This window comes from Limulus polyphemus, unplaced genomic scaffold (genome assembly GCF_000517525.1).
Source record: "Limulus polyphemus unplaced genomic scaffold, Limulus_polyphemus-2.1.2 Scaffold1866, whole genome shotgun sequence".
Taxonomy (NCBI): Eukaryota; Metazoa; Arthropoda; class Merostomata; order Xiphosura; family Limulidae; genus Limulus; species Limulus polyphemus.
Genome location: NW_013667476.1, coordinates 70,363 through 83,788, shown reverse-complemented (window position 1 = coordinate 83,788; position 13,426 = coordinate 70,363). Strand labels below are relative to the sequence as shown.

Here is a 13,426-nt window from a genome sequence, read left to right as displayed (position 1 = left end):
ATTAATGGCATAGAATTCCACTACAATTTATCAAGTTTGGTAACTAAGATGTATTTTAGTCTGAAAAAATGTGAAATTTCAAGCAGACTAAAGATACACCCTACATTGTTGAAATATTGATTCAAAAAAGAAAGAAATGGCACCAAGCCCATTCAAATGGCTGAGAAAGCCACTAGGGAGACATTCTGAGCTTCCAATTGGTTATTCATATCATATATAGAAGTAAGTGTATATATAAGAGAGCATTTCCAAAAGTGGAAAGAGGTGGGCAGAGTGCCAGTGTGTTTGATTTATTATATGAGCAATATCTTATCAAAATACAAGAGCCTCTTATTTTATATTCTAGCTTTTCAATATTGCTAATTTGAGTTTCTAATTCATATGAAACTACAGACTTGGTATTTTGACTTCATAAACATCTAATTTGAACCAGTGCTGCATTCAACATACCATGTGACATGCAAAAATCAATGTTTATCTGTGTTTCTTGAATATTTGCTTTTAAATTAAGAAATTGAGTAATATATAGTACTCAAATGTGAATTATAATCTACAGTTTGATACAAAGTTATTGACATAAATTCATGATATAGTAGTTCAATAAAATTTTGAATGCAAGTCAACAAACGAGATGTCATGGCTTTTCACCCGTGACCCGCCTCGAAAGGGTTAATCTGTATCTGAATATTTTAATTTTTATTTGTAAAGTTTCATTCTTTGATAGATCAAAAAAGTACTTTTAGAGTAGGTTAGATTAAAAAGTAGTCACAGCCAAGGATTTCTTTTTTAACATTGTTTGAGACACCATGGAAGCTGCTGGGTTAGTTGGAAAGAGGTGGAAACCCCTCAGGCTGCTTCTTCAAAAGGGAGGCAGGTGTATACTCAAACTGTTTCCCAAAACTCGTGATAGCATGGTTGCAGGTTGGGTTGGGAAGGTTCAGCCTTTAAAAGCCTTATAAGTACTGCTGTAACATGGTATATGAAAGTTTCTGTTTTAATTCAGTTTCACTAAATTTTACTTAATTTGAGCCTAATGGAGCCAGTTTGAACCGTGGGTAAATTAACCAGAAATTAGTGTGTTCATCTGTGTGTTTAACATTAACTTCAAAAAAACAAAATAAAAAATAAAATACATGTAATTAACAAAAATAAAAAAGAAATACCTAATAATAATAAACATTAAACAAAAAAATAAACATCATATTAAAAGTAATCAAAAAATAAAAAGTACAAAAACAAAAGAGGAGCAACACATCTATATAAAATAGTAGTGTAAGAGAAATTTAATTCAGTGAAAAGTAAGGTTAACATAGTTTAATACAGATAATATGGAGTTTACATTACCTTCAATCAAGAATAAATATACCACATCAGATAAAGAAGAAAACCCTGACGAATGAATAATAAGAGTAAAGATAAAAACTGCTACAAAGAAGAAAAGCATTGAAAAAAAAAGACTATTACTGGAAACAAATACACAAGCACAAATACAACAAAGTGCAAGAAGTAAGAGTAGAAAAAAGCACAAGCTTCAACCCCAATAGAAAACGCTACAACAGAGTCTATTGTGAAACAATCCAAAATACAGAACACCAGAAAATGAAGAAATGGCAAAAGAAAGAACATTGAGGCATAACCAAAGAAGAGCTACAAAAGTTGCATTGCAGAAATCAGCTGAATATGTAAGTTGAGAAAGAAGCAGACGCCATACTGAAAACATGAATGAAGTTCAAATTGAAAGACTGAGAGAAACTTATCGACTGGAAAATTTGAATGAAGAGCAAATATGTCTGTGGAATATGTCCTAGTAATAGTACAATAACATACCATAGTTTTCTGTCAGAAATTAGAGCTGGGCAATAAATTTGATTACCTATGAGCACAGATGACATTGGTCAGTATCATGTAAAATAATCAATTAATCAAAACTAAAATTAAACAGATTAATGTCATGAAAATAATCAAATTAGTGTTCCTGATTAATGCTGTTTTCAATTATTTCATTTATCCAAGGAATATAAATATTGCCATTGTGATTTAATATTATTTTCAATTAATTCAAAGTTGTTCTGACTTCTACTATTTTTGGTTATTCTCTTATGTGAGAATGACCAATTAGTTAAATGTTATCCATCAGCAACTTCCACTAACTGCCCAGCTCTTATGATGATGATGACTTCAGTTATCTTCCTTAGCTAGCAAAATCCCAGGATCTCAATTCAATTGATGATTTTTAGGATAAATTCCAATGTCACATTCACCAGAATAACCATCTACTGACATATGTAAACTAACTGTAGACAGTACTTCTCAAAGAATAACTTACAAATGAACAAGACATCTTCTGGCATGTTGTACATTCTATGATATTGCTGTTAGAGATGGCAGCAGATAGCCTTAATAACTTAAGTCATATATATACAAAAATAAAATACAATATTATTCCACATCGAGCCCAGACTAATATTGCCACAAAAAATGGTCTAACACATTATTAGGTATACATCTTTATAAACTTATCAGTTTATCACTGAAATGATTGTACATGAAAGTGGTTAAATTTAAACTATTATATAATTGTAAGTTCAAAACTTCTAATTTCTAGCACATAAAAACTTCCATAGAATATATTTTTCTTGTCAGTTTTTTTTTGTTACAAACCCACGTAACTATCCAATTAGTCAGTGATTTCATTGAGTAATGATTACCTGTAGAGTGGTTTGTAACATATCTGTAGTGTATTTGAGTTGACTGTTTTGTTCTTCAAGAATCTTAAGAGCTTCAGCTGTTTCTTCCAATTCTCTGAAATATACATACACATAACCTTAGTTCTATTCAAACTGAGGATCATTTTTTTGTGAGATCAAATATTATAAACAAAGTTCAATCTGGTTTACTAAATGTTTGATTTCAATATGTAAAAATGTTCTTTTACTTTACATTCCTTTTCCATCAAGTAAACTCACCTAATGGCTAGCAAGAAGGAAGAGTGACTGAAAAAAAAAAGATTTAATTTGGACTTAGTTAACCATATGTATATAGGCTTGGGGAATTTGACTGATCTTTTAATAATCATGTAACCACAAAACTACACATACTATAAAATCATATTTTTTAATAAGTATTTTTACTAAACATTTATTCTGTGAACTTATGAATCCTTTACTAAGAATAGAAATATCTGTTTTCATCTTTCAGTTTTCATTTATCATTTGCATAACCTCTAGAACTTCCTAAATGAATATTGAAAGTTTTTTTTATATAACACCTATTTCATCTACTGTTTTCTCTACTCTAACACTAATTGTTGCAATATAATCAATGTACAGTGAAATGAATGTTGAAAAGTGCTATATGAAAGCAATAATCCCTTTTTCTCTAGAGTGACTGCAGATTGTAACAGATGATCACAATTATTTATTTTGTATTTAGTTTGTATTTCTGATCAGTTAGGCACTACAAAGTTGTATTGTTGAAGCTATAAAATCTGAAGAGAAGAATTCAGAGGGTAGAAATATCACAACACGGAAGGGTTAATATTGTGCATATTTTAAACATTTCCTTTCAGAATTAAAAATTAAAATCTATAAACTACAAGCAAAAGTACTCTCAGTGATGAGAAAAGTTTAAGTTAATCTATCAATTTAAATTATTTCATGGACTTTAAAAAGGTTAATTGTGTTGCACTTTTGGTTTCCCTCAGAGCCGAGGCTCTGAGCTACTTATATTGCCCACTGTGAAAAGTAAATGTTGAGCATTTCAGTCACGTTAAGAGCCACTCAACAATAATATATAGTAAATCTACATTTTTATTCTTTAAGTTACATCACATTTTGAAATGTGAATGATAGTGTAATTCCTTACAACTTAGTGGAGAATATCCTGCTTGCAAAATATAATTTGGCATGAACAATATTCATGCCTGTTCTCCTATCATTTCAAACGAGAGACAGATGAACAGACACCATGGTTCTCAATATGTATAAGATGTTTTGATGCTAAGTGTATTGACATACACTGATAATTAAGTTTTGAATGTAACTCTTTAAAAGGGATGTGATATGTATACTTTGACCCACTCATATGCATGTTTAATCCTTCCCTTACATGGACATTTTCTTTATTTGACTAAAATCATGAGTTTTTTCCAAACAGGATTCATGAGGTAGAAGAATTAAGACAAGAAGTCCTATATGAGGCAGATATAATTAACAGCTCATAAACTAAATATATAAAACTTACATATGTATAAGTTAAGTCTATATTTCTTACATATCTAGATCAAGAAAAAACATTTATATGAGAAAGTACTTCCACACTGCTTAAGACAATGCAACTGAGCATGTTGCTAACTTTTTTAGTGATGGTGATAATACTAGTCTTTTAATCCTCAGTAAGATTTCAAAAAACATATATTACACAGCTTGAAATGGAAAGTTTGTTTTATCCAGATGCCAGAAGTTGTCATTTATTCTGGGAGTAAGATCAAAAAGAGAACTACAGTAATGAATATGACACTGAAGTTCATCCAAAGAATGCTCAAATGGAGTGAAATCCAGTGATTAAACAAGTCAAGGGAGATGGCAGAAGTCACTATCATGTTCTGTGAATAATTACTGGTAATACATAAGCATATATCAGGTATGAAATGTAGCATTATTGTTGGGTACAACTGGCAAAAACTCTCAGATACAATATGAATACTACTTGCCCCACCATTATAACGTTCCCTACATCATTCTATCATTGAAGCCGTGCTTTCCAGCTATTTTAGATAAGTAATTTTTGTCAGCTGCCAAATGACAGATTTGTTATGTTCTTTGCATGATAATGTGACTGTCAAATAAGTAGAGTGAAAAACAAAACAGTTTATGACTACATGTGACTATGTTCAATTAAAAAAAAAAAAGGTTTAGACCATCAATCTTGGGGTTATCCTAAATGTACAAGTGGGATCAAATACGTATAATAGGACCAAGACAGGAAATACAAAACACAAATACTATTTTAACACACTCAGTTACATTCAAAATTTAACCAATGTAATTTATTATCATTGTACATAAATAAACTTGGCATCAAAATGTATTCAATAAACCATATTTTAATTTCATAAAAGTTTTAATATCGTAATTTCAAAAGCAAGTTATCAAATAAGTTTCCATCTTTGCTTGTCTGAGCATGACATTTGTTCCTCATACTGTATAATTTTTCATCACCACTCTATGATGCTCTGAGTTCAACATAAATTACTTATTATAGTGTATATATTATATACGGATAGTCAATTTTTTTAGCTTTAAATCTTTTCTGTTGACAGAGGTATAAAAAGAAAGTCAAACTCACTTGCCATGACTTACTATAACATCTTCTATTTCACTAACTGCCAATAATTCTCTTTGATGTTTACTTTACATCATTTAAAACTAATAGAAAAACAAAGTTTCAATTTACCAAATGAAGTATAATGAACTTTCTCAGTAGGAAAGTTTAGTTATTTCACCAACAGATTCAAAGTTGCTATTGCTGAGTTCAGATTAAAGCTATGAGAATTATTTCAAGGCACTTATGCCTTAGTTAAAAAGCCAATCAAATTATGATAGCTGTAAAACGTTGTTTGCTTTGTGTATGTAATTATTTTGCTTTTCTAAGTGCATATCTGAAATAAATACAAATTATTTTAGCTATTACTAATATTATTAGAAGGAATTAGAGTTAAGTTTCATAGAAGTGCAGAAAAAATGCTAAACATAAGAACTAAATTTCTTGTTTTTTTATCTATGTTTTTATTCTTATTAAAATAATTAAAATCTAAAAATTAGAAACTTTTGTGGTTAGATAATGGCAAAAAATACAATACAAATTTCTCCATGAGGTATGCTCGCAAGTAGTTTGTGTGTGTTATATCATTCAATACTGTAGCTTGAACTTTTTTTGCCGTGTAATTTACAGCTTGTGGCAAGATTATTAGTTAGACATGGTTCAAAGTGCTATAAACCATCAAAATTAAAACAGATGTAAACTTTTCCATGCCTTAAGATATTTAGGATAAATAATTGTATTTTTTTGTTACAATCTGCAGTCATTCTAGAAAAAAAAATGTAACTAAATTTATTTTATACTTCTTTTGTTGTTTCAAGGTCAGTGAAATCAACTGAGTCCACACAGTGTTAATACAGAGGAAATAACAGATAAAAAAAATATAAAGCTTTAATGAAAAAAAATTTTTTGATACTTATGTAGCAGGTTCATGTTAATGAGATTTGAAATATGTAAGATGGAGAAAAGTATTTTCAACCTCAACAAGAAAACCACCTTGCACTCAGACTCGTCAGTCTGAGTCACACACTAAATCCATATATTCACAGACAAATCTTTTGTAAAAACACTTAGCTGAGAAATACAAGTTTTTTGTACAAATGACTTGTAATGTCTACTAACAGCGTGCCAAATTTTGTACAGATACACGCACTACATTAAACATTATAATACATTCATGGTTACCTGGTGGTTAAATGTCAGTCAAAATGGCTTACCCTGTATAGAGAGAGTTAACCCCTGTATATCTTTAAAATTGACATTTAGACTAACATGTACAGAGTACAGATTGTCGAGTATCAGTTTGATCTCTGTGTGATTTTTATGCACTAATTGGAAGTACTCTCCCCAAAGGATTTAAGATATAAAACTACAATGTAAAAGTACCACATGAGTAAATCTTATTTAAAGAAAATAACACAATAATACTATACCTTTAACTCCTACTGATTATTTGTTATTATATGCAACATGCCTTGCAATTTGATGAAGTATATTTCAAAATGATAGTTTAAAGAGGAGGTGGCAAAAACTGGCTCAAAAAATGAAAGAATTCTCTCTGTGTCTACCTGTATATGTACCCATCTAACAACAATAACTGCTATGAAATTTGTCCTAATAATAATATACTAAATAATTAGGTTATGTGCTTACAGACTGTACACATAAGAATATTAGAAACTGTATTGGGTTGGTCAATTTGACCAATCTCGTAACTACCATAAACCTTTACAACAATAACTGCTATGAAATTTGGTGAAGATTTGAAGAGGGGGAACAACTGCCTTTTGGGATATGCAGGTGTTCTTGACCAAATTATTGTTACTAAAAAAAATCAGTGGACTTTAACTGAAAAATGTAAGACAAGTTGATAATTTTAAATTCAAATGTTTACTAAAAAGTACAAGTTACCTCCTCAGTAGACATATATCAAAACAAAATATAAATTTACTTTTGAGATACGTAACTGTCCACTACAGGGTATATGAAGATTAGTACTGAAAGGTTCTGTGATGTATTACTGAAAATGTTTGAATTATCTTGCCAACAGTATAAACTACAGACTCTTTATGTTGGCTTATGCTTTCATAAAATCAAATATGCAGGTGTAAAATAATTAACAATACATACACCTATTTTCATTTTTCATTCATACGGACTGAAATACTGTGCTACTTTACTTTGAAGTTTATAAGATATTCATTAAATTTCCAGCCCTAATGATATGTTAGTTGTAAAACATAAAATTAGACACCAATATACTTAAAAAATGAAAACAAGTTTTCAAATAATTTTTCTGAATTAAAAGTTTTTGTCACAAAGCCTCAGTTTTACATTTACCAAAAGTCCTAAAAATACCACAATAAATAATTAGGTTATGCGCTTACAGACTGTATACATAAGAATATTAGAAACTGTACTTGAATGTTTGTTGATGCTCTTCCTGAAATTGAAAGATCATTCCTTCTAATTTCTTCTTCTCTTTTTCAAGCTCAGCAGTGATTTTTTCTAATTCCTGTGGTAGAAATAATTCTTTTGAAACAAAAGATATATGTGTTCATCAATATTAGATTTTAAAAAATCACAACCTGATAACAAATCTAGCCTAATTCTCTGAATCTAGTAAAAGAATTTCGGACACATTTTGAAAAAAGTATTTTAAACAATAGTGCTACATATTTTTACTTTTACATATACCTTAACAGAATAGTCAATTTAACTATTTCGATACCGACTCAGAGGATTACACCTACCATGTGACCCCAAAGCGACCATCTATACTATAACTTTATATATGTTTTATATATATTTTTAGGTTTTATATATGCATTTTTAAATAACAAAAATTCATAAATTACTATATCATTACCATAGAATTCCACTATAATTTATCAAGCTTAGTAACTAACCTGTATTTGAATCTAAAAATATATGAATTTCGAGTCCACTAATGTCTTACCTTACTGCTTGGAATCTAGCATAAAAAGAAAATGTTTGTCATGCAAGTACTTTGAAGAGGCTGAGAAAAATACTAGGGGGACATTCTTAGCTTTTGATTGGTTATACACACATCACTGGGTGAAGTAAGTGTATGTAAGGAGGTACAGGTATACCTGCTATAACGCGTAAAATGCGATCCTAAAAAATGGTGCACTATACGAATGCATGTTATAATAAGCAGGTTTTCCCATACGATCAATGTTATAAGTCGGGTATGCATTTCTGCAAAATAATTTTTCCCTTAAAGTAAATTTTATTAATGGTATACACCGTTTTACAACATATATTGATACGTATTACTGTAAAGAAACAAATATTACAAGAAAGACATTTAAGTTGAAGACAACTGACACAATACTGTGTATAGAAATAAGTGAAAAAAACATTTAAAATGAATACTTATCTCTCTAATTATAGAAAGCCATTATAAGTCGTAAATCACTTGTTGAATGTGCAACTCATGTTATACTATTGAATTACATTATGCACGATTTACTTGCGAGAGTAACTTGTGAAAATTTTTTATTATATTTTTGCTATTTATTTCACCTAATCTAACCTTAACAAATGTTAACATTTTTCTAAATTGCAAATGTATTTCCAATAATATTTACCTCCGCTGACACTTTAGTTACTATTCCTCAACATTGGCTTTGCCTATCTAAGCATTGGTCTCGCTTGCTCCAGTCTCTTATACCCCACTTGAATGCCCTTGGCAATATCTAATTTGTAAAATTCTTCATGAACATGAATATGCCCTCTATCCAGGTACTGTATATAAGCACCTCATTCAGATAATGTAATCACTTTTTTTAAGACTTAAGCCATTCCCAATGCTAACACCGGCTCTTAGTGGGGAAGAAGGGTGGGAGAGTGTCAGCAGAGGTAAGTAATATTGGAAATACATTTTCAATTTAGGAAAATGTTAACTTCCAAATCATACTTACCATCTGCTGACACTTTATCTATAATCCCACATTGAGAAGGCGGAGGGGCCGGTGAGGGCATTGTCCATACAGAAGCATCTGCATACAACCTGGATGTACCAAGATAATAGTGGTACCCAAGTGGGGTAAACCACACTACATCCAGAACAGGTATGCTCTATACCCAGAACTGAATATCGATACCAAGGGTGGAATAGTACATGAATAATTAACATAGGCAGTCTGAACCAGATAGCTGAGATTCCACAACTCGGTGTTGGAATTAAAGGGGTCTTGGTTCCTATATCACATGTTGGTGGCTAGGGCAATTAGACCGCAATGTGATATATAGATATATTTTGTATTGGAACCCAACCTGTAGCAATAAAGTGATGCACTCCAAACCACTGGAATTACAAAAAGAAAGGAGGAAACACTAAAGTATACAAACTTTCTCTTCCACCTGAAGATCGAAAGGCAACATCCCAGGCTCTGCATGATGGGATAATGCATATCTTACTCTGGGGTTGTGGGCTTCCCTCAAATCTTTTGCATTTTTTTGTGGAGGAAGACATATGCTATCCCTTCAGTGGTCCCATTGCAACAAAAGGATTTGGAACTTCAATACACTGGATTTTCCACTCTCTTTCTTCAGGAGCAGCATCTTAGTTCTTGAGTGTTTGTTATTTGGGATCACCTCTATCATTAGCATGGTTGTCTGTGTGTATATGTATATATATCTATGGGGGTGTGGGTGTATAAACGTATACTGCTCCTCTGTCCATAGTTTCTCTTTACAGTTACTTCACTTGGAGGATGAAGTGTGTATCTTTAAGATCAGGAATTCTAGGATATATGAATGGAGGACGATTCTTCATTATACATCAATAATTTAGGATTTTTTGCTGTCCAACAGGCAATAGTGCAAGGTCTATATCTTTTGCAGGGGAATATCCTCTTGAGACATTTCATCAATTCTAGTGGTCTCTTAATTTTGTTTCTTTCTCTATAGGGCCTATTCCAATCATGTCAGCCTCCTGGCTTGTCATTTTCCTGGGGAGATGGATTTTATAGCAAATTGTCAGTCTCAGTCCTCTCTTTCTCCTGAACAATAGGTTTTCTGATAGCTTGTTCTCATTTTGGGCCTCCTTTGTTAGCTTTTGGCCACTTATTGCTACTCAACTACACGCTTTGGAGTCTCCACTACCTCATCTTCAGGCCTGGGTGGTAGATGCAATTAGTCCTCATTGGATGGGATTGCACATCTTTGACTTTCACTCACTTCCTCTGTTACTCAGAGTTCCGGATATATTTCGATCCTCTACTTGGTCCTTCTATACCCTGATAGGTCCTTTCTTTCTAAGTCTCTGGCCACCAGGAAAGGGGATACATCCCTCTCCACAATTCTTTTGCCACCTATTTCTCACCTCTACAATCAATCATACGCTGATCATTTGTTTTGTCCTTTCATGCCCAGATGTGTTACGTGGCTCACTGTAACTCCTTTCATGATGTTAATTTTTATCAGTCTAATTCTGTACTAGCAACCCATTTGACTCTACTTCTGGTTGCTACAGGCTCTGTAGAAATGAGGTGTTCCATAAGACCGTTTTGGGCGCATTACTAGATGGTATTACCATATTATCATGGACCACTACTTGTGGACTATCATGAGTAAAAGTAAAGGAGATTCTGCCTGTCCCTATCAATCATTGGATTGAATAAATCCTGATCGGTTTGCTTTAAAAATTTAGGGAACTTGGTTCACCTATTACACTGTTCCTCAGAACTCCCCAATGTATATCCCCCCTCTCCCCAAGGTTCTACTAGTGGAGCTAGGGAATCCTTACCACACCCAGTTTCCAGTCGCTGGGTTGGTTGACAGAGGCTTTTCCTCCAGAGTGTTTGAGTGTGTTCCTTCACTCTTGGAGAAGAGGGCCGTCCTACCCGGGTCCCTGGATGTATTTCCCAGATTTCAATAGGAGCAGCACTGGCCTATGCAGGAACCTACTCGTAATACTGGTTCAGATTTTATCCTACAATATCCATAGCTCAACAGGGTCTTCTTTCCCCGCTGATTTTTCCAAGCCCGTTCCCTTGGCTGTGGTTTTACTAGATAGTAGATAGGGACAGTGGGAATCTCGTTAATCAATTCATGCGCGTCACTAATTAGATGACGAGGCATTTGGCTACCTCAGATTTTTCCAAGCCAGTTCCCTTGGCTGTGGTATCGCTAGATAGTAGATAGTTGTATATTGTTCATTGACAGAGGTCTACTATCTCCTCATAATTCTAAACGCATAGTATTCCCATCCTAGGTTCTTGGTTGAACACAGTGTTCCACCTCCTCTCTATAATTCTGAGGGCAAGTGGAATGCTCCTCGTCCACAATGTTGGAGAGCAAGGATGAATGCTCATAATTCCTGACTGGATGAGATAGTACCTTCCCTGTAAGTAAGAGCCCATTCCATAGCCTAAAGCTGGATGGGAGGTGGCTGAACTGGCATAAAGCATGGTTATAATTTTTGCAACCCATCAGAAGATATATGGTGCTGATGCTAGACAAATGACTAGATCCCTGAACTGCAGAACCTGATCCCTGTATACAAAACATAACTAAAGGCAAGATGAATTCACTATGAGAATGCAGATAAATGCCTCAGCAATCACAGACCTGGTGAAGAATACCAATGTAGGGTGAGAAAGAACTCCATTATGGACTGGGGAGAAATAAAGAACGGGTTGAGATGAGATAAAACGACGATCATCCATGAATCTTCCCTTGTCTCCGGTACAATAAATAAACAAGAATAAAATTTTGGAAGAACGGGATCAACTGTTACCACCACCCCCATGATCAGTAACTCTGATAGCCGAAAAATGAAAATCCACACCCCACTTGTCAGGAGAAGGTGGAAATACCACAGGGTGAGAGGATAATGGAGGTGGAGAATGGAATAGAAAGACTAATCTTGATACCAGAACCCAAAGTGCCCATGGATCTGCACTGAAGGAATACCATGTGTCCATCAATAATTGTAACTTCACTCTAACTGACTCCCCCCCACACACACACCTAGATTGATACCGATGCCGTTGGCATCAGTAAGCCCATATGAAGTGGCCCTGAAACTAAGGTCTGAGTCAATTCAGCTGCTAGAGCCAAAGAAGATCTCTTGAGAGGTCAACAACAACAAAAATGCAAACGAGCAATGGCAATTTGTAATAGAAATGGCTCTGGGACATCTGCGAACATGAAGTGATGATAAAAGGAAGCCACATGTAACACATAGAGGCTACAGCAGATAGACAATGTCCCTTCACCAAGGTATCACTACAGAAGGAACAGAAGCAGACAATCTGACCAAGGTAAAAGTCAGTAGGAGACCCCATTCGTCTGCAAATTAACGTGGGGACCATTGACAGGCTGCCAATAATTTGAAGGGGAAGAAACATCACAGAGCACGAGTGAGCAGCAAAGAAATACAAACAAATTTGATTGGTTCATGTGATCACTTGAACCAAACTTGAATCCCATATATCCAAAATTATATAATTTTAATCTGTGGAAGTGAAAAAATACGTACCCCTGGAGGTCAAAAGCCAAAGCATGCAAACAGACAAAAGAGGGTACAAGGTATATCTATCCCATCATGTAATAAAGCAGTAAATCTCTCAGCATGAACTAGAATTATCAGATGAAGAAGGAAAAACTAAACAGTCCCCCACCACCATTACACCATCAAGGGAGGAGTAGACTTATAGGTCACAGAGACCAATGCTTAGATAGGAAAAGCTAATGTCGAGGAACAGCTAAAGTGCCAGTGGAAGGTACTTTTGTATGTTTTGGAAATAAAAAGTTTATCATTTTTATATTTTAGTTACTTTTATAATAACAAATAAGGAATACACATGAAATAAAGTATATACTTGGGTCTTCTTTTTTGCTGTTAACAACACTTAAACCTACTTTTTTATACTAATGCTACTACTGCACTAAATAATTTTGTTATTTAAATTAAACAATGCACCAAAGAACACAGGATAATAACATGCAAAAAGCAGACAATGTCTTGTAACTCACAATTTTTCTGCCTTTCTAACTATGCAACAAGAGCCATTAAAACTTCATCTAAGCTTGATGATGTGTTTCCTGTGGGAATCAAGCTGATAATGAAAGC

General features: G+C 33.4%; 1 protein-coding gene across 1 annotated transcript in view; it reads right to left on the bottom strand.

Moving 5' to 3' along the window:
- LOC106465200 (pleckstrin homology domain-containing family D member 1-like) overlaps positions 1 to 13,426 on the bottom strand; it is a 41,484-nt gene that overhangs the window by 25,399 nt on the left and 2,659 nt on the right. Inside the window, exons 2-3 of the mRNA XM_013925401.1 lie at positions 7,740 to 7,834; positions 2,709 to 2,802 (exon numbers count right to left, since the gene is read on the bottom strand). Of these exons, the coding sequence (XP_013780855.1) occupies positions 2,709 to 2,802; positions 7,740 to 7,780 (135 nt within the window). The 5' untranslated portion in view covers positions 7,781 to 7,834. The remainder of the gene's footprint in view (positions 1 to 2,708; positions 2,803 to 7,739; positions 7,835 to 13,426) is intronic.